Source organism: Colletotrichum higginsianum, chromosome 1 (assembly GCF_001672515.1).
Source record: "Colletotrichum higginsianum IMI 349063 chromosome 1, whole genome shotgun sequence".
NCBI classification, from domain to species: Eukaryota; Fungi; Ascomycota; class Sordariomycetes; order Glomerellales; family Glomerellaceae; genus Colletotrichum; species Colletotrichum higginsianum.
The window spans coordinates 5,939,618-5,965,313 of NC_030954.1; the positions used below are offsets into that span (position 1 = coordinate 5,939,618).

The 25,696-nt window shown below is 55.3% G+C and overlaps 12 protein-coding genes across 12 annotated transcripts; 7 read left to right on the plus strand and 5 right to left on the minus strand.

Annotated features, from left to right (window-relative positions):
* Positions 1-1,171: 1,171 nt before the first annotated feature.
* CH63R_01747 (Acyl carrier protein) lies at positions 1,172-1,797 on the minus strand (the record flags this gene model as incomplete). Its single annotated transcript, XM_018296722.1, has 3 exons — positions 1,172-1,218; positions 1,286-1,415; positions 1,552-1,797. 3 exons carry the CDS (start codon positions 1,795-1,797, stop codon positions 1,172-1,174), a joined length of 423 nt encoding a protein of 140 aa, XP_018165084.1.
* A 754-nt stretch (positions 1,798-2,551) lies between these two features.
* On the plus strand, positions 2,552-3,540 carry CH63R_01748 (NADH-ubiquinone oxidoreductase 23 kDa subunit; the record flags this gene model as incomplete). Its single annotated transcript, XM_018296723.1, has 2 exons — positions 2,552-2,863; positions 3,172-3,540. 2 exons carry the CDS (start codon positions 2,552-2,554, stop codon positions 3,538-3,540), a joined length of 681 nt encoding a protein of 226 aa, XP_018165085.1.
* A 740-nt stretch (positions 3,541-4,280) lies between these two features.
* CH63R_01749 (uncharacterized protein) lies at positions 4,281-6,351 on the minus strand (the record flags this gene model as incomplete). Its single annotated transcript, XM_018296724.1, has 2 exons — positions 4,281-6,118; positions 6,213-6,351. 2 exons carry the CDS (start codon positions 6,349-6,351, stop codon positions 4,281-4,283), a joined length of 1,977 nt encoding a protein of 658 aa, XP_018165086.1.
* Positions 6,352-8,561: 2,210 nt separating this feature from the next.
* On the plus strand, positions 8,562-8,868 carry CH63R_01750 (uncharacterized protein; the record flags this gene model as incomplete). Its single annotated transcript, XM_018296725.1, has 2 exons — positions 8,562-8,643; positions 8,684-8,868. 2 exons carry the CDS (start codon positions 8,562-8,564, stop codon positions 8,866-8,868), a joined length of 267 nt encoding a protein of 88 aa, XP_018165087.1.
* A 1,537-nt stretch (positions 8,869-10,405) lies between these two features.
* CH63R_01751 (uncharacterized protein) lies at positions 10,406-10,854 on the minus strand (the record flags this gene model as incomplete). The annotated part of the gene is made up of 2 exons (XM_018296726.1): positions 10,406-10,746; positions 10,800-10,854. 2 exons carry the CDS (start codon positions 10,852-10,854, stop codon positions 10,406-10,408), a joined length of 396 nt encoding a protein of 131 aa, XP_018165088.1.
* Positions 10,855-12,081: 1,227 nt separating this feature from the next.
* Positions 12,082-13,251, plus strand: CH63R_01752 (Mitochondrial tricarboxylate transporter; the record flags this gene model as incomplete). The annotated part of the gene is made up of 5 exons (XM_018296727.1): positions 12,082-12,202; positions 12,268-12,288; positions 12,348-12,479; positions 12,542-12,689; positions 12,750-13,251. 5 exons carry the CDS (start codon positions 12,082-12,084, stop codon positions 13,249-13,251), a joined length of 924 nt encoding a protein of 307 aa, XP_018165089.1.
* Positions 13,252-13,499: 248 nt separating this feature from the next.
* On the minus strand, positions 13,500-14,000 carry CH63R_01753 (uncharacterized protein; the record flags this gene model as incomplete). The annotated part of the gene is made up of 3 exons (XM_018296728.1): positions 13,500-13,643; positions 13,703-13,897; positions 13,983-14,000. The coding sequence occupies 3 exons, from the start codon at positions 13,998-14,000 to the stop codon at positions 13,500-13,502; spliced, it is 357 nt and encodes a 118-aa protein (XP_018165090.1).
* Positions 14,001-15,148: 1,148 nt separating this feature from the next.
* On the plus strand, positions 15,149-16,332 carry CH63R_01754 (Metal homeostatis protein bsd2; the record flags this gene model as incomplete). The annotated part of the gene is made up of 3 exons (XM_018296729.1): positions 15,149-15,169; positions 15,237-15,680; positions 15,757-16,332. 3 exons carry the CDS (start codon positions 15,149-15,151, stop codon positions 16,330-16,332), a joined length of 1,041 nt encoding a protein of 346 aa, XP_018165091.1.
* A 1,024-nt stretch (positions 16,333-17,356) lies between these two features.
* CH63R_01755 (Protein-L-isoaspartate O-methyltransferase) lies at positions 17,357-18,228 on the plus strand (the record flags this gene model as incomplete). Its single annotated transcript, XM_018296730.1, has 3 exons — positions 17,357-17,458; positions 17,552-18,030; positions 18,090-18,228. The coding sequence occupies 3 exons, from the start codon at positions 17,357-17,359 to the stop codon at positions 18,226-18,228; spliced, it is 720 nt and encodes a 239-aa protein (XP_018165092.1).
* A 1,555-nt stretch (positions 18,229-19,783) lies between these two features.
* On the plus strand, positions 19,784-20,190 carry CH63R_01756 (HET domain-containing protein; the record flags this gene model as incomplete). The annotated part of the gene is made up of 2 exons (XM_018296731.1): positions 19,784-19,817; positions 19,844-20,190. The coding sequence occupies 2 exons, from the start codon at positions 19,784-19,786 to the stop codon at positions 20,188-20,190; spliced, it is 381 nt and encodes a 126-aa protein (XP_018165093.1).
* A 1,272-nt stretch (positions 20,191-21,462) lies between these two features.
* CH63R_01757 (Carboxylic ester hydrolase) lies at positions 21,463-23,372 on the minus strand (the record flags this gene model as incomplete). Its single annotated transcript, XM_018296732.1, has 4 exons — positions 21,463-22,370; positions 22,431-22,711; positions 22,768-23,189; positions 23,247-23,372. The coding sequence occupies 4 exons, from the start codon at positions 23,370-23,372 to the stop codon at positions 21,463-21,465; spliced, it is 1,737 nt and encodes a 578-aa protein (XP_018165094.1).
* A 480-nt stretch (positions 23,373-23,852) lies between these two features.
* CH63R_01758 (Retinol dehydrogenase 12) lies at positions 23,853-25,199 on the plus strand (the record flags this gene model as incomplete). The annotated part of the gene is made up of 2 exons (XM_018296733.1): positions 23,853-23,957; positions 24,039-25,199. The coding sequence occupies 2 exons, from the start codon at positions 23,853-23,855 to the stop codon at positions 25,197-25,199; spliced, it is 1,266 nt and encodes a 421-aa protein (XP_018165095.1).
* Positions 25,200-25,696: the final 497 nt, after the last annotated feature.

Here is a 25,696-nt window from a genome sequence, read left to right on the forward strand (position 1 = left end):
GTCTTACAAAATCAAATGGACATAACAAGGGATGGGGTCTACAAGGTGGTGGCTGCTTATACAATAGGGAGTTTTTATTGGAGTTTCATCGATTTGCTTTGGGATCTTGGTTTTTCCCCCGCGGATATGGATTGCTGGAGGCTTAATATTATGTCGGCTTGGTTGGCAGAGGACGATCCCATGCCATTGTATGGACATTACTACCGCTGCTCTCATTCGCTACCAAAATACGGAGGATCGAATTGTTTCCCCTTTACTTTTCTCTTCATTCTGGTGGAAGCATGGCGTCTAGGGACTTTAGGCCGTGGCTTCAGGATCATTTAGGAGGGGAGGACGGATTCTGGGCTTGTTTACGACACATCTTGAATGGAGAAGTATGCAACAAATGAGCAGGGGGGGGGGATATCTGGCTTGGGTTGGCATAATAGTCACGAGTTGGTTAGTCTCGTGACTCGGCACCGCATTTAGAGACGGATGGAAGAGGAAAAGCAGATACCACCAGCCAAGTATCATTCTTTATATACAAAAGCAATCAATGAGGCAACCGATTGTTGTTCGCTCTAATAACTGTGACATGTAGGCGAGGACGGGCCCATGACGATGGTAACAATCAGCGGCGTAGGTGATTTGGATGTTGCCGAGCTCCGGCTGAGCGCTTGGTCGCAACAGCTCAAGGTTCCGGAGTTTCCCGACATCCCCAAGATCCTGGGGTTGTACAAAAATACCTGCAAGTCGAACGGCCAACTCCTCACAGAGTACTTCAAAAAGGTGCATGTCACAGGGAACCCCGGCGTGGGCGACGAAAATCTATACACTAATACAATGGCAGATGGCAACATATACCGAAGACGTCCAACTCCGGGTCATGTCACAATGCCGGTTATGCGCGGCGGGGGGGCCGCACTGTGAGCTGCCATACGAGAACCGTCAACCCACAACGATAAGCCGTCTTTTGCCTCTCCTGTTCTCTCAATGGATCCCCCCCTTCAAAGCCCCCCATGGAAAGAGATTCTCTCGAGAGCATAGAGACGCGGCATCCTCGGATGGATCCCGTCCCAATTCTCTCAACGTTGCGAGTGGCGTATTCGATGTCGGAGGGATCAGGCTATTGTACAGACCGCCGAGGGGGGGGGTGACGGGTTCAGCGGAGGGAGGTGGTTTATGTGGTGGTTTAGTGGGCATCGGGCTGGCTAACGATGTACTCGACCGCCTTGTCGACTATTGGAAGTGTTAGGTCAGTACAAAAACTCAAGGTTAGCCAGTGGCCGGAGGAGGGGAAGCATACTCGAGTGGATGGTGTCGGCATCCTTGTCGGGGATTTCAATGCTGAACTCCTCCTCAATAGCCATGACAACCTCGACGGTGTCCAAGCTGTCAAGGCCAAGGTCGTTGGCGAAGTGGGCGTTGGGCTTGATCTAAACGTTACACATCTGTGTCAGCTCTCTGTAATCTTCTTTTTGTTCATCCAAGTGCTTTTTTATCCGCGACACCAATCGAGTGGCCGTCGTAGTTGGGGGACGGAAGGCGGGACGGCAGGCGGGAGCGACATACGTTGGCCGGGTCGTTGACCTTGTCGAAACCCTGGAGGAGGGCCATGATGCGACCCTCGACCTCCTGCTGGTTCAGGCCCGTGGCGGAAGAGTACATGCGGACGGAGATGGCCTTGGGGGCGGCGGCGCGGAAGGCAGAACGGGGCGCGACAAGGGATCTCCGGGCGAGAGGAGCGGACTGCTGGACGGCGGGACGGATGGCGCGCGTAGCGGCGGCCGCGGAACGGAGGACTGCTGTGCGGAACATTGTGGTGGATGTTGGTATGTGTAGAATTAGAGAAGCCCTTGTTTTGTGTTTTTCGGGAGCTCGAGGGTCGGATTGAGATCGAGATGGACGAGATAGGGGGGTTCGTTGGGGTTGGCGAGAGCTTGTCGGGGGAGTGTGGAGGAGGGTGCGGCCGCTGGTCGATGGCGATGATGATAAATTTCTCGTCACCTCCCCCGACCGAGTCGTCCCTGGCTTAGCTCAGCTCCGGAGAGCTGCACGTGCACGATCATGTGACTCCACAGCTTCTTTCTCACCTCAGCGTTCAGCCAGACCGATTGACGAAACGAGACTAAAACAGCTTGTAAATGAAATATAGGATCTATTCTGATACTTGTTAACTTTTTCAGCATCAATTGGTCATCACTGGGTGATTGTTGCCGTCATCATTGAGTTGCAGGCGAACATCTCCAAGTCGCGGGAGCCACCACGTGACCGGCTCGCAGCCAATCAATCGCCGCCCTTTGTAATCCCGCACCAAAGCTCGCTCGCCTCTTCAGATCCCCGACTCTGTCCATAACGTCAAGCTCTCTCAAGAGTCAACGTGCCCCGGGTCACACATCTCCTCTCGCCTCCCTCGCCTTAGCAGCCGCAGCCGACGCCGCCGCCGCCGCCGCCGTCGCCCCTCCGTCGACTCACCTCGATCCGAACCCCGGAAATCCCCTCCCTTTCCGCTTCCGAACATTGCCCAGGCAATTGGCACCGTCGCATCCCATCCGATCGAGAAAACAAAACAATGCCTTCCGCGGCGCAGCTCCCCGTCACCATGCTGGCCCTGGCGTCAAAAAGGCCGATCGCCAGAAGTTCCATGCAGCAGCACGTCGGCAGACTGATGGCCGCCAACGCCGTTCGCACCTACGCCTCGCCTGCCGGGCCTCCGCCCCCCAACTTCCGCATCAAGAGACACCAGACTTGGGACGAGGACCAGGAGTCGACGCTGAACAAGCTGGGCCGCTACTTCCTCATGTCCGAGATGGCGAGGGGAATGTACGTCCTGATGGAGCAGTTCTTCCGCCCGCCCTACACCATCTTTTACCCCTTTGAAAAGGTGAGGAAAACATTTTTTCTGGTCATTGGGATTCAGGGTTCGCGGGTACATGATGGGAATTACCGTTTTTTAGAGGCGGTGGGAAGAGCGGCTCCATACAAGGCAGGATGGACATGAGCCGGAGCATTGCCGAAAATTCGAGGATGGGAATAGTTATGCGCAACCGACGACCGGGGGCCAAAGCGAGACGCACACACCAGCGCAATCAAACGCTGGACGGAGGAGGACATGCCAGCAACATGCAGGACGCAGGGCGTAGGACGAAGACAAAACAGAAGAGCAAGACGACTAACTCGAATTCAATCCAGGGCCCCATCTCCCCCCGATTCCGCGGCGAGCACGCCCTACGGCGCTACCCGTCTGGAGAGGAGCGCTGCATCGCCTGCAAGCTCTGCGAGGCCATCTGCCCGGCCCAGGCCATCACCATCGAGGCCGAGGAGCGCGCCGACGGCTCCCGCCGCACCACCCGCTACGACATCGACATGACCAAGTGCATCTACTGCGGCTTCTGCCAGGAGTCATGCCCCGTCGACGCCATTGTCGAGTCCCCCAACGCCGAGTACGCCACCGAGACCCGCGAGGAACTGCTGTACAACAAGGAGAAGCTCCTGTCCAACGGCGACAAGTGGGAGCCTGAGCTGGCAGCTGTCATCCGCGCCGATGCCCCCTACAGATAAAAGACTGGCGGTGGGTGGGCCTAGTTAAATCGTCCGGCCGGAAGGAGGGACGAGCCGAGAAAGAGGAGACCCTATTGAGGAATGAACGTCATTTTTTTAAACTCCCTCTTCGTGTTTCTTTTTGCGGTTTAATGCCTGGAGAGAGAGGGATAGTTGGATCCATTGGTGGTGGTGAGCACACGGGAAGATGGTCGAAAGGCAAAATGAGCCACTGCCGCCGCCGCCGCCGCCGCCGCCACAGCAGTAGTAGCAGCAGCAGCAGCAATGAACGGTTCTGCAATGCTGGTGTATGTGTACAGACAGGTCGGGATCGGATAGACTTGTGTAAATAGCTCGCGAAAAAGCATTTTTTTTCTTTGTTCGTTGCCTGACGTCCAAATTTCTGCGGGCAGTGGCATCGTACGCAAATGGATGTCATCGAGGTTAAACCAGTTGGACAACGTATGACGACAAGACATGCAGACTTGATTCTAGATTTTTACCTTCAGGCTGGGGAAATGATTATCATTAGAATAACTGGCAACAGGCTTGTTTGTCCACTCCCACTCCCGCGGATCAACAGCCGTTACAAGTAGCATATCCCACCAACGCCACGCTTTAAATCATGCCCGGAACGTACAGACCAACGCCTCCCAAACCTTGCAAATCCGGCGCTCGCTTTGTTTCTTTTTTGATTCTCAAAATAGACCCCAGTCCCGTATCTGGTTCGACATACTCATCATCATGATACCTTTTGCTCGCTAAAACGTCTTCTCCCATGCTCCCCACCAAACGCCCATGTTGGCAGCCACGACGAGGTCCAACATCTTGAGGCCCTCTGGGTAGATAATCAGCTTGCCGAGCTTGGCTCTCTTGCCGCGATTGCCGCCGCCGGCCCTTTCCCTGCCGAGCTTCAGGTCGAACGGGCTCGGCGGCTCGTCCTCGTCGCTGTACTCGCCGTCGCGGTTGCCGCCGCCGCCGCCGACCTTGAGCAGCCTGCTGAAGTGGCCGCTGAGCTGCTCCCTCTTGCCCTCCTGGCGGAATAGCTCGGAGCTCGGCAGGTTGAAGCGCAGCTCGCTCACGGCGGCCGAGTAGGTCGACGAGGTCGTCGGCGCGAGCGGGTTGCTCAGGCCGCCGGCCGTCGGCAGGACGTGTCGGCACTTGACGCTGCGGCCGGCGTTGCCCGTGCGGAACTCGCAGCGGCCGTCCCACGGCGAGACGAAGAGGTAGCCCTGGGGACGCAGGCCGTAGCCCGGCTGCGTGATGATGGGACCCGAGTCGCTGCCGTTAGAGGAGACGGAGCCCGTCGAGTGCGAGCTCAGCTGGCGCGAGTGGCGGTTGTTGGACCGCGCCGGGGACGTGCCGAGGGTCGTCGTCGTTGCCGTCAACCCGGCGCCGGCGCCGCCATCGTCGATGCTGCCGGAGCGAGAGCGAGAGCTAAGCTTTTCGCGTATGTTGGAGGACCAGGATTTGGCGTAGGACATGACGACCTGCCGCGAGAAGCCGCCTTCGGGGGACTGACGTTGCAGTAGCTGCTGCTGCTGCATGTGCTGGAGGGCGTCTTCCGAGTTGGCAAAGGGCGGCGAGCACATGGAGTTCCGGGGCGCGTCGACGCTCTGGCGTAGTGGCATGTGGCGGAACTTTGCGTAGCCCGAGGACTCGAGATGAATGTGGATGGGCGGCTGGGGCGCGTTGGCGCGGCGGCGGTCGTGCGCGGACAGGCCGGCCGAGTCGAAGGAGAAGTACTCGTAGCCGTCGTCGCCGGCGTCCTCGAGCTGGTGCGACGAGACGCGGCCCACGTTCCACTGGTTCCCCGAGCTCGGGTCGCGGCGGATCAGTGAGAGGCTGTAGGGCACTGCGGTGGTGTTGTGGAAGCGGTTCGGCGAGGGGGAGCGGGACTGCTGGCGGAGGAACGAGGCGCCGATGGGCGGACGGGACCAGCGGCGGGAGCGCCGAGGGGACGTGGACTCTTCGGGGATGCGCGATGGCGAGCGGGAGGGCGCATCGCGGTGGGTGTCAGTCGGCGGCGGCCGGGCGCAGGGTGCGTCGTGGTCCGGGGCCGGTGTCGGGATGGCGCGGGGACCTACGGGTTTGCGGACCGGTGCGGGCGGGGAGTAGGAGATCGGGCGCGGGGGTAGCTCAGGGCGGTCTTCGGTAGAGCGGGGTTCTCGGGTGTCAGCTCCGGCTGCGTGGCCGGAGCCGTAGCCGTAACCGCCGTTCCCTACAGCAGCAGGATGGGAAGAGGATAAAGGGGCGGTACCCGGGGCCGAGCCCGGGGCCGAAGACATTTGCGAAGATGGCGGCGGCAGGTGAGAGCGCGCCGGGTCGGCGGGCGGCGAGGGTACTTTGGCGGCGGTGGGCAGGGGCTTGCGGCGAATCTGGTTCGTACTGCGGGCGCTGTCCTGACTCGACCTGGGCGTGTCCGGGTTGCGCAGGTGGTGAGGCTGCTGCTGAGAGGCTGCAGCGGCGGCGGCCAGGCTTGGGTTGTACGGGTGACCGCCGTCGTCGGGGCGTTCCAGGTGGATGTAGTAGAAGGAGTTGGCAACATCTTCGCTTGTGACGTTTTTCAGATGCGGTTTCGACGTTGTCAAAATGACGTCTGCGAGGCGCGTCAATCACAAGAGAGCCCAGATGAGGGTGAGAGAAAAGGAGAGACAAAAGGATAAGGGGCGCAAAGTGGCGTGCGTGCTTACCTCGTGTGCCTGGTACACGGGAGATGTAGAGAGTGAGGGGATCTTGACGCTGCTCGGCGGGCTTGTGAGGATATTGCGGCGGGTTGGCCGCAAGATAGTTGAGCGAGGCCAGAGACCTAGCCTCGATCTGGGCGGACATTCTGGAGAGGGGGATTTCTGTTTGTTTCCGCCAGGGAGGGCTGGGGGGACCGCGGGATATTGTTTACTTGTGTATATCTGGCCGATGCAGATTGGGGGCGGAATGGCATGCGTGCGTTGCGTGCGTGCGGTGGTGGCGGGTGAATGAGCGAGTGAGATTGCGTTTGTGTATGCGTGTGTGTGTGTGTGTGTGTGTGTGTGTGTGTGTGTGCGTGTGTATGTGTGTGTGTGTGTGTGTGTATGTGTGTGTGTGTCGTGTGAGGTGAAAAGGGTGGCTGAGCCAGAGAAGAGGTGTGAGATGTTGGAGAGATATGAGTCTGAGGCGGGAGGGGGAGGTTGAGGTTCACAGCCCGTTCGTTCCCACAGTAATAAGGCACAGAGGATACCTGCAAGATGCCTCACGGAGACTGGAGCAAGGGACGCAAGGAGCGCCTGGGTTCCCAAGTGCCGTGCGGATCGGGGACGCAAGCGACTAGGGAGCTGGCGCTGTCAAATGTCACAGCTGGAGCTGGTGTGGGTCGGAGAATTGGAGAGTAGGTTTTTTTTCGTTCGTGAATGGAGGAGATGTGAGTTGGATGGGGGATGAGTGGGTGGGTGTGAGAGTTTTAGAGCGTTGAAGTCTACTGAGGGAAAAGTCTCTGTACTTTCATCTCGTGTATATTTTTTGGTAGCGTTGGTGTGTGGTGGTGTTTTGTGTTGGAAGACAGCGGCTTGTGATGGAGGAGGTGGTAGTGGCTGGTGGTGAGTGAAGTTGTGTCTGCGTACTACGGGTACCTAGATACTGATAGTCCTGGCTGTAAGTACAGACATTTGTTTGTGGTTGTGGTTTGGGGTAAAGCTTGGTTCCAAAGGACTGAGAAAACAAAATGAAAATGAAAATAAAAGGGCAGAGATCGACGTGCAGCTGCTGCAGGGTCGGGAGGTTGGGGGCGTTTGGATTAAAGCACAGTGCAGATGCAGGCTGTGTGTGTGTGTGTGTGTGTGTGTGTGTGGCTGGCGATGATACCGTCGTCCAGTGGGTAATCTGTCCGTACTCGCGCTGTATTACTTTACAACCAGCCGCTGGTTTTCACCTGAGAGACCGTGACGGGAGTCTGTCTACACAGAAGAGTTAAGGAAAGCCGAGTAATGAAGTGCTTGATCGGCTTGTTGTGCTGGCGACGGAGGCGAGGCAGTGTACAGCAAAGGCGTTCGTGGCTCACTAATAATAAATCAAGAGACTCCGGAGTCCGGCCTAGGTTTCGAGGGAGGCTCGGAAAAGAAACAAGAGGAGGGGGGGGGGGGGGGGGGGGGGGAGAAAAACAAAACACAATGGCAGCCAAGGAAGAAGGGAGCAAGCCCCCGGATCGGCAGTAGTGGTCGCGGCTGGAAGGGGTGGTGCCTGTTTGTCTCTTGTCGGCGTCTCGTCTCTAAGCTTTGCGGGCTGAGTGCGTGTCACCAGAGGGTCAAGTGGGTGAGAACAGCCCAGTGGGTGAGGGAGAAGAGTGAGAGTTGAAGTGAGACTTGGCCCAAAGGCGAAAACGAGTCGTCAGCCGGCCAAGGCTGTGTGCTTGGATGGCGCGCTGCTTTACTGAGCCGTGATGCGATGCGAGCAACGTAGCGACAAGTCCCTCGGGCTTTTCTTTACAAGAGCCTCCCGTCATCTTTCCTTGTTGCCGGTCGCTTTGTTATATTTTGGGCTAGTTGTATAAATTCCCGCGCCCAACGGCGACGTCGACGGCTTCGGGGACAGCGATGGGTCGCCCGCGATCCCGTCCCCAAATTGGTCAACCTGCTGGCTTGACCGCATCAAGAAGGCCTGTCGGACGGAAAGTGGGCAGAAGCTGGTTCATGCTGGGCTGGACATGGAGCTGCTGATGGCACTCCTATCGAATGAAGAAAAATGAGCCCTCAGGGGTACCCTTTTTGTTTTTTTTTGTCTCTTCTTCAACCACCTCATGTGAGAAGCAGTAGTGTTACACGGTTACATCTCCGTGCGGGTAGGGCCAGGAGATGCCGAAGACCAAGGGGCTCGAGCTGCATCGAGTGCAAGGATCAGCACCCGCATGAAGTCTGAAGTTCACCCTCACCTCGAGGACGCAGATCCACTCGTCATTAAAGTTGAGCTTGAGCAGTCAAAGACTCAAAGCAGTCTCATTTCGCAGAGTCAGTCGCCGCAAGCCTCGAGCCGGGGGGCCCCTATCACTGTGACTTGACCCCTCAGTCTCAAAGATGGATGAGCTTACTAGGCGACATGCTGGACGGCATGGGACTGATTCACCCAACAACTCGGAGGTGCTGTCGGTGCTCTGCGGTATGCGTAGAACCACGAAATACCAAAAATCGTCGATCAGGGCGGCGCAATGCCACGGTGCTCCGGGGGCCGTCCACGTCGACGTTCAAGGGTCCAGGCCCGCTGTGGCGTTGCCCCCCGACTTTTGTGTGCCTGACAGAATCAGTACAAGTAGAGAGAGCCTGGATTGGAGTCGGCAACTCCAGGGACCCCGAAGGTCGCGGAGGCGGTGCCTGGGCGATCTAATATTAAATTACAACGCACCCAAGGTAAGTACAAAGGTAGACAGACGTTAAGCGCTTGACGAGTCTGTCGCTGAGCCACACTTGCGCCCTGCAGAAACCCTCCGTGTGCCCATTGTCCATCCAGAGTTGCCTCGATACAGAGATTCTGTCTGTGTCTGGCCGCCCACGATCGAGGCCTGTCCTTGCGGGCCAGTTGGCAGGTGGAAATTCGTCTCCCCCGGCGAAGCCTGGGTCTCCCGGTTGTATTGCCGTGGACGTGGCCAACTGCCCACCTGTCGACTCTGTCTGAGGTTCCAATGAATTCCCGCGCCAACCGCCCTTCGCAATCTTGCATCACCCGCGGCCGACGATGATGTGTTCCCGTGTTAGAGTTGACGCTGATGTCACGTAGCGTAGCCCGCTGAATATCAATGGAGAACAATCGTCCTCTCTCCCCCCCGCGTGCTATTTTCTTCAAAAGGGACTCGTCACCAAGGATGCTGATCCGTGACGAATCCTATGACCTCACATGGAAAACACCCACCTCATGATCGATTGCAGGGGGGTCGAAACTCTGAGCACCAGCACTGCCGGTGTCCAAACGCATATTTGCATCCCATGACAACCGCGACCACGTCTTTTTGTGCGCAAAGATGTTCTCTGCTATAATTGGACACAACGCAGGCAGACGGCCAATGGCATGCGTCGCGTATTATCTGCCGAGATTCCAACGGTCGGTCCTTGGTCCTTTGGCAGCCATCTCGAGTCCCAGACAGGATCAAGATGGCAGGGAATCAGATCCGTCATCCAGCCAGGCGGCACGGTGCCAAGCCCCGCTGGCTGCGCTAAGAGAAGGCCGATCCCGTCCCTTCCCCCCTCCCCAGGACATACAGATATTGCCACCAAATCGGAGGCTTTGCAGACAGCAGCCCGAATTTTACGGCCCCCCGAGCCCGGCCCCGAAAGCCTGACACCCCACCAATCCGGCCCTCCGACCAGGACATCCATCCCCATGGCCCGCGGTCATCTGCCCAGTGTCCTCGGCACAGCACAGACCCTTTTGCATGTCCTCCTCAGTGAATAAACATCCGCTTGGCGTTTTTCCAGCTTCGGTCTTGGTTTTAACCGCTTTGTTTGAAAGAGGATGTTCCTTACGTCACCTCACGACCGTCAGGCCGACGGTGGACTTTGCTTTCGTTTCGGTTCGTCTGAATTTAGAAGGGGACTCGGTATCTCCCTTTGGCAGTGTGATAACGCCGTTTGGGCCATCTGCCGGCTGCAACCGCGTACTCTCCGGTAGCCATCCACGTCAGCCCAGATGTAGCATCCTCCGAGTTTGGCCACTTCATCATCGCATTCAAGGAAAAGCGTTGTAACCGTACAGTCCTCTGCCCTTCTCAAGTCGTCTTCTCGGCCGCCGCCGAGGCGTTTCCTGGCCTCTTCCGTGTTGATGAGCCCTTCAACGGCGTCACCAGCCGGAACTCCGGAGGCGGCGCCGTCTCCCTTGGCACCGCAATGTGCATCATCATCAACGCCGTTGCCACCCCGGCCCCGGCTTCCTATTGCTCCAGCCTGGCACGTCCAAGTTGAACGGCACCGGCAACCTCGTTCAAACCACCCTCGAGTCGTAGCCCGAAAACAGCTGGCGCGGCACCAAGAGAGACCAGCGGTGTGTCTGCGCCTCTATGGAGGGCAACCAGAAGTTCAAGACCTAGTATAAACTGTAGTCGGACCAGAAAACCTAGCACCAGACCGTCGCCAACGTCGCCAGCAGCAAGACTATAAGCTCGCTGGACCACATCGACGGTCCCTTCATGAGGGGCTATGGGGCCGGCACCAAGTGAGGCAGAAACGGCAACAAGATCCGGATGGTTGCCAATATCAAGGCCCCTAAGATGCACTAAACGTCGGATCCCAATCGTGGAATTTGGATTCGTTGTGCGCTCTACATACATGAAGTCTTTAACAAGTTGGAAACATAATCGCCAAGTCTGCGCCCTTCTTGCATGGCTTGGGCTCTCACCACGTGCTCCTGCTGCGAGGCTGGGCTATTATCTGTTGCTGTTTACCTAATGGCGTCTTTTACTGATGTTTCATGATAATCCCTTCAACAAGGTTTCCTGAGTAGTAAGAGGCCAGAAGCAATCAGATTCTACACATCGACGATTTTGATAAGGAATATGGACACTGGAAACAGATTCTCTTCTGGCTAATGCTGTATTTCAGCCTCCAAGTCCCCGTGTGCCGATCCCGGTTTGGCCAGTAAAACAAGAGGATTCGGCTCAGATCTTTACTCCTTGCTACAAAAACTCAGCCAAAAGCATCCACCCGACATTTGGAGCGTCAGTTCAATGATCCGGCCAACAAACTGTTTTACAAGCAAATCCTACATTTATGCTGGGTTCGTTCCGGAGAGTCGCAAAAGGAGACCCTCAAAAGCGGTAGTTGTCAATTGTCGGGAAATTTCAAAAACGAAAAGAGGAAAGAGGGTGTGAAAGAAACAAGAACCTCAATGCCATCAAAAGTTGAAAATAACTGCCATTCTGAGAAAATTTGCCATGCTTGAACTACTGCTGCGCTGCGTTAATGGCAAAGAGTGCAAATTACGAAGGTCATCTGACAACAATAGCTTTAGTTTATTTACGGATTCAATACACTGTATGCTTGTAAATAAACCCCGCAATGCTTTAATCCTACAGTTCTGCTACCCTATTTGGAAATCAGTGCGTTAGACCCGTTCGAACTAGCACTGTCTGTCAGGCTATGTCGTGTTTAGTTGATGTTGCTGGTGAAGGCCAAGTGGATTAGCGTTGTCGACCCTCGGGGCAGATTTGGGCTTTCTCTTTTGCATTTTTCGACCACTGCTGTACGAAGGATGTTGATTTGTCAAAATTAAGACTTTGAGATCGCCTTAGGCTTTCTAGCAGTTGTTGCGGCAACTTTGTTTGTGTTTAGCTGGCGTATGTCGATAGTATCACGGAGATGAAAGAAAGGCAATTTCTGGGTAGCCTCGGTGAGCTTTCGGTGTCACGGTGAGTGGTTACGTCAGAGCACGCACCCCAGATAAAGAGGTACGTACATGACGAATTTCCAAGTCTCCACACCCCGCGATCTCGGACGCAGCAACGCAGCTACAAGCTTCCTCTCCAAATCCCTCCAAAAAAAAAAAAAAAGAGTGTGGCCCAGCAAACCAGACACCACTCCGGCACGACCCGCATATCCTCCTCCTCCCACGATGTCGACCGCGACCAGTGCCACCGCGGCGACCAAGGATGAGTCGCAGCCCATCAAGAAGGGCGGGCCCACGGTCCTGCGATCCATTCTGGCTGGGTCTACGGCCGGCGCTGTTGAGATTGGTGAGTCTTGCGTAGAGCGAGTGACGACGACGGAGAGGGGAGCGATACTAACTGTTTGTGTATAGCCATTACCTACCCTGCCGAGTGTAAGACCTCCTCCCGCGATCGAATAACCGCAGCAATTGGCCCTGACCCTCGCCGACAGTTGCCAAAACCCGTTCGCAGCTGAACCGGAACTTGACTGCTGGACAAAAGCTGCCGTGGCCGCCCTTCGGAGCGCAGTGGTATGCCGGCTGTACGACGCTGATCATTGGCAACTCGCTCAAAGCGGGCATCCGTACGTGGCGAAGAAACAATTGTGATGTCGTCTGGCGGTGACTGACTCTCTCAATTGGGTAGGATTCGTTGCCTTTGACCAGTACAAGACGCTACTTGCCGACGCCGATGGCAAAATCTCCGGGCCCAAGACGGTGCTCGCCGGCTTCGGCGCCGGTGTAACGGAATCGGCCCTCGCCGTGACGCCGTTTGAGAGCATCAAGACCACGCTGTGCGTAGTCCACTCGACATCGTGACGGTGGTGATTTCTTACTGACGACCTCCCTCTTAGGATCGACGACAAGAAGTCGGGCAAACCCCGAATGCGCGGCTTCCTCAGTGCCGTTCCCATCATCGCCCGTGAGCGCGGCCTCCGCGGTTTCTTCCAGGGCTTTGTGCCCACGACGGCGCGACAGGCGGCGAACAGTGCAGTCCGGTTTAGCGCGTACAACATGCTCAAGCAGCTGGCCGAGTCCTACACGGCGCCGGGGGAGAAGCTGGGCGCCGTCGGAACCTTCGCCATGGGCGGCATCGCGGGCCTGATCACGGTCTACGCGACGCAGCCGCTCGACACGATCAAGACGCGCATGCAGAGCATCACGGCGCGGACGCAGTACGGCAACTCGTTCCGCTGCGCGGCCATGATCCTGAAGCAGGAGGGGGTGCTGACGCTGTGGAGTGGCGCGCTGCCGCGACTGGCGCGTCTGGTTGTAAGCGGCGGGCTGGTGTTCACCATGTACGAGAAGAGTATGGACCTGATGAACAAGGTGGACCCAGAGGGAAGATACATCTAAGAACGGCTGCTTCAAAATACTTCGGCGTTGAGGTTCTAGTTTGTATTTGGTATAGACACACTATACAGGGAACAGATATTGTACATGATATGATACATAGGACAGGCGGCTGCGCCTGCCCATTCCGTTCAGATGGCCCATGCCTGCTGTTTGCCAGCGCCACCGTTCTTCATATCGGCGTTCAAATGCGGTTCTTTTTGGTGTAATATGCGCATGTGACATCCTTTCGTGATCCTCCTCTTCATTAGCTATTGGAACCGGAACATGCCGGACAACTTCTTGGACATGTTCTTGAGCCAGCCTCGGGTCGGGGCCTCCTCAAGCTCTCTCACTAGGTCTTGGAAGTAGGTCGGCTGGCTCGCGGGCCGAAGGAGGTCACCGTTGAGGGGAAACTGGAATTGGTCAGACGGCTCGATGGATCCCCTCGGGAAATAAAGTGGTGGTTGCTTACCGTCTTCTTGAAGCGGTCGTCGGCAAGCGCGTATAGCGCATTCACCTGCTTGAGCTCCTTGGCCTCGTCGACGATATTGGGCGTCGTGTACCTCCTCTCGATGCCTCTCTGGATGATCTCGTTGAACTGGGTCTCGGGGCGGAGGTTATCCTTGGGCCACAAGGCGAGGGCGGTGCGGAAGTGCCTATAGGCTTGCTGCATGAGGGAGGCAAAAGAAAAGTGTTAGTGACGTGGAGAGGCGCATTTGCGTGGGCGAGCAGAGAAGGGAGGGGAGACATACGCTGGTCGAACGCGCCATATTCGCGGTGATTTTGTGAAGGTAGAGTTCGTAGCTGGGTCTACCGGGTCGCGTCTGTCATGGTCTCGCCGTGGGGGATAGTCGCAGGCGTTGGAGGGCGAACTCGCTTCAGGTCAGATTCCCATCAACGACGTCAAGGATTTTGCATCGGATGGCAGACATCGAAGAACTAAATTATCGGAGCTAAGGTGGGATGCGCAGCGCCGAAGGCTAGCCGCATTGGGACAAAATGGCAATTGAGAGTGGATAGCAACGGGGTGGATGATTCAGATCAACTTGATTGGCTAGTGAGATCTCGGAAACTCAAGGTGGCTCAACCATCTGCAAGCAACTGGTGGCTCCTGTGTTGGAATTCCGGGCGCCAGGGTTGATGCGCCGAATGAATGCCTGAGGCATATTTCCCCTTACTCCACATGGAGAGGAGGCAGCCGTTGGCCTGCGCATTTCTCGGGAGAACAGCCCTCCCCCGTATCCATTCGTTCCAGCATGTTCGCCCACCTAGGAACGCCAAATCGGTGCATACGTAATCGCACCCCTGGCTCTCCTTAGGCATTTTCTAGCAGTTAATTACAGTGACACTCTTCGACAAGGGGTGGGGGGAGGGGCCCTCTAGCCGCAAAAAGCCTTGCTTTATGTAATCCACCACTGGCACGGATTGGCAGCGAGGCGAAGCGAACAGTGCTGAACAATGGAGGCTGCCTACCACCTACCTAACTCACTCTCCCCGTTTCTGGCGCTGTGTGTGTGTATATCTCGCTCATCAATTCTCAACCAACACAACCCGACTTGAGCCAACCTGACCTTATCGCGCAGTCCCTTTTTTCGCTGCGACGATCACCCTTCAGTTTCCTCTTTCTTCAGCGAAGCAACATCCTCGTCGTTCCTTTTGGTTTCCCCCCCCTATCCTCGTCGCCCTTCGACTTTTTCCTACGATTCCAGCGCAGCGAAACCCTCGCCATTTCCTTGGTTCCCTATCTCCGGCTCCCTCCGTTAGACACCGCCCACCCCCCCTCGTCGTCCTCTTCCCCTAAAACATAGCGCTAGTCGTCTCGTCCTCGGTGGCGAAAGGGGCTACCTCGAGTCCCTCAGTTTCAAGACACCCAACAACTACAATAACATTTACACACGCATAGACAGCATTCGTCAAGATGGCTGGACGTTATGAGAGGGTAAGTGCTGTTTGCCGGCTTTCGCATTTAATCCCCGCCGATCATGAACTGACTTGATGTACCCTAGGTAAATGCCCAAGATGACGACGACTTCAACAGCCCCAACTCTGCGCCGTCAAGACACCCACAACCCGTACCTAATTCTCCTCCTCCCTCATTTCATTCGAGAGCATCATCGCGCGACCGCGCCAACCGCGGAGTCGACACGACCCTCGCCGATGCCTTCGATACAGACGGCGACGATAGTGATGAAGACGCCGACGACCGACAAAGATTAGTCCGCACCGACTCCACCCACGCCTCCGCCGACGCATCACGCAACCAGTCTTCGGATGCGAGACCCCCCGCCGACAGGCAGGTCACCCAGCTTCCTCCGACGACAGCCTCGGCCGCAGGTGCGCCTGCGACGCCCTTTCGCATCTACGGCAGCGGTATCCAGAATGAGGGCGTCTTCTCCAACTTGACGGCGAAGCCCGAGCGCGGTGGTCAGACAAAGGAGGAGCAACCTCCGGTAAGTCCGGTCCATTTTCGTCCTTCGAACGAAGGACTACGTGTTTGTTGTACGCATACTGACATGTTCTATTAAGACGTACGAACAAGCCGCCGCTGATGCGGCGCCACCCTACTGGGAGACGACGATCCTGGCCCCCGGCCTCGGTGGACCCGACGAAGTCTACATCGACGGAATGCCGGTCGGTTCCCTCTTCAGCTTCCTCTGGAACGGCATGATCTCCATGTCGTTCCAGATTGTCGGGTTCATCCTCACCTACCTTCTACACTCGACTCACGCCGCCAAGAACGGATCACGCGCCGGCCTCGGTATCACGTTGATCCAGTACGGTTTCTACATGAAGGGCACGACGGAAGGCGACCACCCGCCCAAGATGAACGGGCAAGACGGATACGCGGCACCGCCGGACCCGAACTCGCACAACTTCGACCCCAACGCCGTGACGGGTGAGGGCGGCGGTGGCGTGACGGACATTACCGGACAAGAGTGGATTGCGTACATTCTGATGGTGGTCGGGTGGTTCATTCTCATTAGGTCTCTCAGCGACTACCTGAAGGCACGGCGCCACGAGCAACTGGTCCTGCAGAGCCCCGACCGCGGGCTCCCCGTGCCCATCATTGCCGATGGCGAGTCGTCAGAGAGAGTGGTGTAGCATTGGCGTTTGCGAGAGCCAGGTGGACAATTGGACCACGAGGCTACGACATGGGCATCGTGCTGTTTCTTTGCGTTATGTTTTTCTTCAGGGTGTTTTAAGGGATAGGAACTGGGCGCAGGGTAATCTACATGAGGCATAGGAAGCACAGCGTCTTCCATCCTCGGCATCATCATCAATACTGAGTTTTCTTGAGTACACACACATACACACATCTTTGTAAAAATGTGCGCGCACAGCATGTCCTGTGTGATACGGATGACAATGTTCCACTACTTTCCCGACGGCACTCGTCAGACCAATGTCAGCGACGGACTAACCAAGTGTAGTTTTCTTTCTCTCTACTACTTTCTCGGTCTGTATCATGTGTTTGAAAGTCACAATAGTTATAGGCCATATGTTACAGTACCCTGCGCGGCCTCGATAACTGCTGATCGGTGCTCAGTATTCCACGGCGGGCGGGATGATCCGCTTGGCGGGGTCGAGAGTTCAGCGCTTATCAACAAGGTTTGGAAGGGGGGAAGGGGATGGATGGGGTTGACAATGCCTGTCGATCCAGCGCATCTACCGGCAAGGGGCGCTGTATGTAGGCTGCTGTACCTTCAAAAACGGACCGCTGCCGGCTCAAGAACCGAGGAATGCTGTGTCTCGTGTTCTGTGTTCTGTGCTCTGTGTTGCATCATCCTGCGCAACCCGCACTCCTCCCTTCTTTTCACTTCTTCTTCTTCTCCATCTCCTTACTTTTCTGCCTCTATAACTCTTGCGTCTGCAACAAGTCACACGAGCTCTCTCGCCCTCCTTTCAACACTCCAGTATCCAAACCCAGCCCCTGTAGAAAGCATTGCCCTCGCTACTACACCACCCCTTGCGCGTAACGAACCAAAACCACCTAGACAGCATCTCCACATTCGTCACCACGATTCCTCGACGCCCATCCACCAGCCGAGCTCTCCAGCTCCTCCCGATCTCCGTGTCCAGATTTACCACTCGCTTAATCCATCAGACGTCCATCTGTTGCTTCAAGATGGCCTGGCGAAGCTCCGGCGCGACAAATGAGGAACTGGTGGAGAACATGTGGAAGCGTGGGCTTATCAAGGACCAAAGGGTCAAGGACGCATTTCTCAAGGTAATGAGTGATCCCGACCCTTCGTCTCTCATCCACTCAGCCAGCATCACGAACTTGTAGTTGTTTACAAACATCATTTCTCTGCTGCTCCAGGTTGATCGCGCACACTACGCCCCCGGCGCACCATACGAAGACTCGCCCCAATCCATAGGTCACAAGGCCACCATTTCAGCTCCCCACATGCATGCCACCGCCGCCGAATCCCTTCTTCCACACATCCTTCCCTCCGACAAGAAGCCCGCGCCGCGGGTGCTCGATATTGGCTCTGGGTCGGGTTACCTAACACACCTCCTCGCCGAGCTCGCGGGAGAGAAGGGGCTCGTGGTGGGGCTGGAGCATATTCAGGCGCTGCGCGATCTCGGCGAGAAGAACATGGGCAAGAGCGCCGAGGGACGGGAACTGCTCGAAAGCGGTCGGGTGAGGTTCCATATCGGCGACGGGCGGAAGGGGTGGACCGAGCCACCAAGGGGCCGCGAAGAGGCGGCCGGGACCGGGTGGGATGCCATCCACGTCGGCGCCGCTGCGGTGGAGCTTCACCAGGACTTGGTGGATCAGCTCAGGGCTCCGGGGAGGTGGGTTATGTGTTTCCATTCCATTCCGGCTCTCAACCTTGACGCTGATGGGGCAGTAGGATGTTCATCCCTGTCGAGGACGACAACGGCCACGGCCAGTACGTGTGGGCAGTTGACAAGAAGGAGGATGGGTCTGTTGTCAAGGAAAGGCTGTTTGGCGTTCGATATGTGCCACTGACTGATGCGCCCAAGCCGTAAATCCACGTTCACGGACGCCGATGGGTTCGACTGATGATTTGCAACGGCCTTGTACGATACCCCCTAAAATAAAACCAGCAAACTGTTCGGTAGCATGAACAGAAAAAACCACTTCTGCTACTCAATGTTCCGGCTGCAATTCTATAACGAGTTGCTTCCGGTAGCCTCAACGACTGACAGCAGCCCATTCGGGGATGTGTGGCCGAGTATCCCCTCAACCGCGAGATGGCTCCAGTGCGGGGTGAAGCCAATAGGAGCCTAGTATTTACTGATTAGATGTCACCTCTGTTAGCAGCCCTGTAGTATGGTTACCTATAGAGGCTATTAGGACCTTTAGGCCTTCCAGCTGTGAGGCTTTTAGTGGCTTTAACAGTCTCCTTTAGTGAATCCAATCCAGTGCGGAGACTAAATATGTCTGGAGCCATCTTGCGGTCGAGGGGATACGCAGCAATATTACTAGCAGCCGCCGTTCACTTATTTCTAACCTGGTTGATTTGCTACTACCAAATTCACCTACATCGTACTCAAAAGGGTGTACTTCCCTTCCCTTTTTACGGCAAGTATCAATCTGGAAAACACATGCTATTAAATAGCCCTACTGCTCACAGGTCCACTTGGTCCGGACCTCGAGGCTTTTAAGTCCAGATGCTGATAACTTAGGACGGTATGTTTTCTGAAATCCACTAGGCTGTTTTTTACCCTGGAAGGTGCATATCTGACCTAGAGCCTGATTACCACCTGATGCGTTTCCCCCAGCGTCTTTGCAAGTTTGTTTGGCCCATGATACAAAACTTGCAGAGTAGCGGCTGTCAAATGTCGCCTGCGGCTCAGCGATGCAACTGGCAGCGTATACGCTGGAAGGCCCGAGAAGGATTATCAAGAGGGAGAGGTGAGACTGCACTGCGAAACCGTTAGTAGGTAGCAACTAAAGGGAAGGCAAGGTTGCTTTTACTAGTAGATTTGATTGATTCAGAGGATACGTTCTCAACCTAACTTTTCTGTTCTCTTAAGGTGCCAGCTGTTGAGAGCGAACAAGGCGGCTTCGACTCAGTGATGGATGGTGCGGACAGTGATGTTTTAAACCCGTCGGTCACGGCTTTCGATGCAAGTCCTTACCTCCGGACACTACGGCTGTCTTGTCCTGACGCGCAATCATCTGTGATACACTTTCCAGGTCTTACCTTTCCGGGTGACAGCGATAGACGCGGGTTAATGAATTCCATGGCATCATGATCAAGACATAAGGGATGCTGGACACGATTGGACAAATAACTCGGATTCGCGTCTAAGGCATTGTCAACATTGAATCAAACTTCTGATATTCCAAAATCCAAACCTTGGACCGGATCAGCACGCCTTTCAAAGTTAGCATCCGGAAGCCACGGGAGAGGTGGTTCCCGGTCGCCACCGCACGCGGCAATCTTACTCCTTTGAACTGGTACGAACCAAGGGACCCGGGTCTTCCTTTACCTCGAGCCTGCCGGTCTGGGGCGTGGGAGCAGCGGTACGCCGGACGACTTTTACGCTGTTCTCGACTGCGCCACCTGAGGGGAGAATGGGGACAGATCTCCGCGGATCGTCCTGCGTCGGTTTGTGAGAAACCAGTACGTCACAGTCCAGAGACGGAGCGTGTGCACGGTGATCCCGGCGCCGCCAAGCCCGGGGGGGAGCTACAAGACTTCATTCGTCAGGAAGAATCCGACCTATGTGTGGCTTGACATCACCGCTCTTAGGACCGGGTGGAAGGCGACGAGGTTCCGGAGCGGGAGCGAGGCGCACAGGGTGGTGGACTTGTACGTGGGTGCCGAACACAGGGATCCCGAGGCCTGGAACCCGTATTTCGAGCCGGTGATCGCGGGGCTAAGATTTGAGTCGCCAAAGAACCCGGAAGTCCGGGTCGACGTCGTGGTCGGGTGGAGGAGAAGGGTGGACGGAGAGTGGAAGCTTTGGTTTCACGCCTGAGAGACGCAAGAGGAGCTGGGGGGGTGTGCTGTGGCGGGACATAGAGTTTGCTCAAGCACTTCCCTGAGACGGCGTTGACGGTGAAGATCAAGGTCGGAGGCAATTCCGCAGGCGGACCGAAGGAGGGTGACGGGTGAGAGGTTTCTGTTGATGTGAGGCTCGTGGAGGTTGATAGGCTGGGGAGGAAAGGGGGTGAGAATCGAGTGTAGTGCGCCTCTACAGCCACAGGCTCCTAGGTATCAGGGACGAAGGCTACCTTCGCTATTTGATGAAAAAAGGAACGGGCCTTGTGCTTTTGCATGGTAAAGGCTGACAGTTGGTGCCTGATTCAAGAGTCGTTTGATAGATTACCAACAAAATCATGGGTCACCAAGCACAGTACTCGGGATCACAACTACAACGTTCTATAGCTCTCAAGGATCAACGACATAGCTATATTAGAGCCCTACACACAAAGGTTGTCGTAACATATCCCATCAGCAGTTTTAACATCAATAACCAAATTGCTCAATATGCACCAACGATTTCCTGAAGAGTAGGATTAGCTAAGCAGATTCTCGTTCATGAAGCTGCTGCAGGTAGGCAGAGGCGCTCCGTGTAAAAGTAGCGAGTCGTCTGGACGGTGGTGTCCGGGTGTCTAAAGACGCACAGGCTACGATAGGTATCAACGAGCTGCTCGGAACTTACTACGTTCGCATCCCGTGTCTGCTACACAAGGTTGACTATGCTCCTTGTTTCTCTAGACTGGTTGGCAACTTCAGTTCTCGTAAAACTGATGATCTTGATTCTAGAGATGACAATATATTAATAAGAGGGTAGGGATTCATGAGAAGTTTCGTTGTCTAACAAGAGGTGTAAGCGCTTTGCAGGCCAAGGGTCTATGTCCTCATGACGATTTTGCCTTAATCTACCCTTTTTGTTCTACAGAATTTTCCCTTAACAATAACAGTGAGAGTCAAACAGACCTAGCTTTCTAGAGGGAAAACGTGTTCTACTTAATATAATAAGACTTCTATAATTAGCACTATACCTCAATCCATCCTTCCCAATGGCGCTTTGCGCTGGGGACTTTGGCCAGAATGTAGGCGAAACAGTGAGTCATTCCTTCATACTCCACAAACACCACACTCACACCGTCATGATGTAGCTTCCGAGCCAGAAATTTGTTCTCGTCCGCCAACAGCTCCCATCCCGTGGTAATAAACACGGGGGGAGTACCTCTCCTGCTTTGGCTCGTAGGTGGAGCTTGTCTACTTTATGCCAAGGTTATCTTCAAGTGTACAAATACTTTTGGAGCCATTTGCATCGATCAAAGGTTGCAGTTCCATCGTAAACTGAAACGCCGCCGAGGCCGAAAGCTAGCATAGACGCATTCGAGCCGGCCACAGGGAAATCCGGCAGCCCAAGCCCATTTGGTTGTCCTTCCCGCACGAAGTTGGTGATGTATCCCTGGAGTGTCTGGGCTAGTCGAACATCAACCGGGCCCAGGGATCCCACGTGAATACCGTCCTCAGTCTCGTTGGGATTCGGGCCGCTGTAAAAAGCGTAAGGAAAATCGGTCCCGTGTGTTCCTGGGGCGACTCGAAACTCGTAGTTGTATGTCCTGTTGTCAAATGCCTGCCGTAGGTAGTCCGTATTACAGGTGAACCCCAAGTTTGCGAATAGTTCAAGCGTGCGATTTAGGCCTGGAGTCGGATAGAGGTCGTTGAGAAGGTACTGAATTGTCGGTGGCTGGGCGCCGGGATAGAGAGCAAGAAGGTCAGAGGACAGATCCTCATCGGTAGTAACGTTTGGGGGGCTGAAGTAAGGGCCTTCGTTTGAAGTGTGGCCGGTCATGACTGAAACGTTGTGGTCGAATTCGCCCTTCAACAGCGAAATCCCCGGCTGGGCTGGGACAAGAAGACCGTCTACAGCTGGCCCGTAAGTGAAGCTGGTCCAGATAGAAGAGCCGATGGCGAGCGCATTGGCCAGTATGACATCCTTGGTGTCTGCGGATCGAGCTTCCTCAATTGTGGTGACGTTCAGGTGCCTCAAGAAGGCTTGGGCACCACTCTCCTGCTGATATTGGGAAGAGATGGGGACCCATCCAGCCGACAAAGTGATCGCACCTTTGAAAGACGGCGGTCTCATCCCTCCATAACCCGTAATGTGATGCACAATGCTACCACCTCCGGCTGAGCCTGCAGCAGTGTCCAATATTAGTGTTGGCTCGACAACAAGGCAACCTGAAAACCACGAACCTCCCATGACTGTCACTCTGTCAGGATCCCCTCCAAACATGTGGATGTTTTCCTGGATCCAGTCCAAAGCCAGGCGTTGATCTAGAAGGCCAGCATTGGAAGCGCCACCAGATGCCTGTAGACTTGGTCCGGCAAGCCAGCCGAGAGCGCCTAGACGATAGTTGATGCTGATGAATATCATTCCATCTTCTCCATTTTGCTGGCTTGCCCGGATGAGACCACTCGGATCAGCGCTGTTGTCGTATATCTTGTTGCCAATTACGTAGGCACCCCCGTGGATCCTGTAACCATCAGTTTAAATACCTTACGGTGGTTGGGGGAGGGGGGGGAAACAAACCAGACCAAGACGGGAGCTCCCTTGCGACGTCTTGTAGAAGCAAAACTAGAGTTCGAATAATTATTCGCCCTGTCAAAGATAGTCTTTGGAACCACTACGTCAAGGAACAAGCAGTCTTCTGTCGTGTGTGAGTTGGGGTTAGCCCATGGGGCAGGCCAGCCCGTTTTGTTCATGGTGGCCTGGGCCTTCTCTTCCGCAGCCGAGAAATCAAAAGAGGAGGCGTTCCCGGCGGCAAATGCTTGCGTAAATTGCCCCGAGATCAAAGTCCATTCAGGCATGGCCTGAGGGCAGATTCGTCCTTGGTCACCGATCTGTACAACAGGATTGCGGCGAACGGGCGGCTCGGGGGCACGGAACCGGAGGTCACCAACTGGCGCCTGAGCATATCTAATGTTGGTGAAGTTGTAATTGCCCGTGGACTCCTGTGATAGTCATAGGTTCAGTAAACATTTGCCGAACTGCCAAGGTTGTACACGTACATTGTATGAAATGGCTTGGTGGACTTCGTACCCGAGGTCAACCACCGGTAGGAACGGTTTCCCGGTAGAGACAGTACACCACAGAAAGAGTGTGATCCCCAAGAAAAGGGCGTTTGTAGGTTCCATAATGCGTGGTTTGTCGCAAGCGTGGTTTACTTCGTTACTGGCGAAGGCTGGAGGATTTATTTCGCATTTAAGTAGCTTTTAGGCAACTCACAATCACACCGATACGGCGCCATTATGCTGATGGCGCTCATACCTCAGTACTTTTCATCTTTGCAGATTTAGCGAATTGGTACTATACACATTCAATGTGGATCCAGCGTATAGATGCGCATTCAAAACGGGTCGGGCGTATAGATGCGTCTACACATGGGTCCAAACAAAACGGATTCATTGTGGATTCTGCGGATCCCAGCGTGTTCGGGCGCGCTCCGTGCCATGCCTTATAATCTACCTAGCATTCACTAACAGGAGGAAGAAAGAACCGCTTGATCCCTCCATGCCAGACACCCCTGTCGCCGCCAAAAGCGAATCCATTTCTTAACTCCCGAGACAACCATACAACCCCCCAACTGCGCTTTCCGTCCTGCATCAACGTTCAAGATGTCGGTAGAGCACAGCGTATCGGATCCGCAGGCCAGACGCAACCGTAGGTCGCATCGTAAGTCCCGACTCGGGTGTGCCTTTTGTAAGCGCCGCAAAATCAAGGTGAGCAAGATCACGTCAACTTACCCCCCCCCCCCCCCCCCCCCCCCCAGCTTTTGCGTCTAACGTCCTCCGTTGCTCCAGTGCGACGAGAAGAGGCCTGCTTGCACTCAGTGCGCCAAACGTTCTCTTCGTTGCGTCTACATTTCCTATGTCGACCAGTGCAACGTTGAAAATGATTCATCGGAGCATCCAGATGCCGCCACACCTACCTCTAGCCTACCTGTCGAGGTCCGTCATGCATCGCTAGAAGTCCAGGACTTCCAGCTATTCCACCATTTCTGCTCCTTCACAGCACCGAGCTTCACCCCAGACAAGGAAAAACAGTCTTTCTGGAACATGACCGTTCCGCAGCTCTCCTTCAAACACCCGTTTCTTCTCCATGCCATCCTTGCCGTAGCTGGTCTCCATTTGGACCACATCGAGAAACAGAGACTCTGTCCCCGGCCACTTTGGTACGGGGCACAAGCCACGCGGCACTGGGAAGCGGCTCTACGCCTTGCAACCCCCCGCCTGCTGGAGATGAACTCGGACTCGTACGCGGCTCACTACCTCTTCGCCACCATCACATGCCTCCACACCGTCGCAGTCGGACCCCAGGAGGGGAAATTTCTTCTGTTCAATGACAACGCCGCGCCGTCGGACTGGATCGTATTCTTCCGGGGCATGCGCTCTATCCAGGACACCCGGGATCTTCTTGATCGGGAAGATGACGAATGGGCCCTGGCATTTATCTTGTCTGAGGTTGACCTCGAAGCTGTCGACACGGACGGTGCGCTCCCCTTCGCCAGCGAGGGGCTCGAGGAGCTTCAAGGGTTTCTAGAAGAATACGTCATCTCGCAGGACCCAGGCCGCCAATCTTACCTGAAGGCATTCCGCCTCCTACAGTCCTGCTATAGCTTGGTATTCAGCGAGAGGGACCGCTCGCTCAGAGGATCGGCTCACGTCATCTTCGCGTGGCTATACCAGGTGTCGGACCAGTATCTGAAACTACTCGAGGAGAAAGAGCCGCGGGCGCTGATCATATTCGCCTACTTCGTTGTGCTCGTGAAGCAGATGGAGTCGGGGTGGATGTGGACAAGGTGGCCAGGCCACTTGATATCAGGAGTCTGGAAATCCCTGCCACCCAGGTGGAGGATCAAGATTCGGTGGCCCATGGTTCGGGTTGGCTGGCTCCCCAGCAGCAGCTGGGTTGAGGAGAAAGACGTGCGTAACGTTGACCAGAACCCGGTGCGCAGCTTCTAGCGCAGGGCAGCCTTCTTCAAGTGCGTTTTCATTGGCAATACAATTTAAGCATGTCTAATTCTGCCATTCCAATGTTCAACATAGATGACTGGGTCCGATGTCGATTGAGTAACATCTGAGTCCCTTTCTCCTCCTCCCTCCCCCCCCTAACTCAAAGGTTAGACGTTCACGTCCAAAGTCAAAAGGATGATTTCGTCTGCTTATGTTATGACAGCAGACGCTTCAAGTAAATTAATTAATTTTTTTTCTACATAGCTGGTGGAACTAAGCAGATTACTACTCGGCTAGAGTTTACTTCACTGGGGGGGCTCGTGAAGTCAAGCTTCACGGTATACACAAATACACATTGGATAGGCGTCCCGCAATTCATACTCTAGGTCGGCCTACTCATAACGTCATGAATCCAACCAAGTTGGATCAGGTTGAAAAGTTATAATGTTATCTACATATGCTCCCAAAACCAACACATGCGAGGGCAGGTTCCCAGACCATCCACG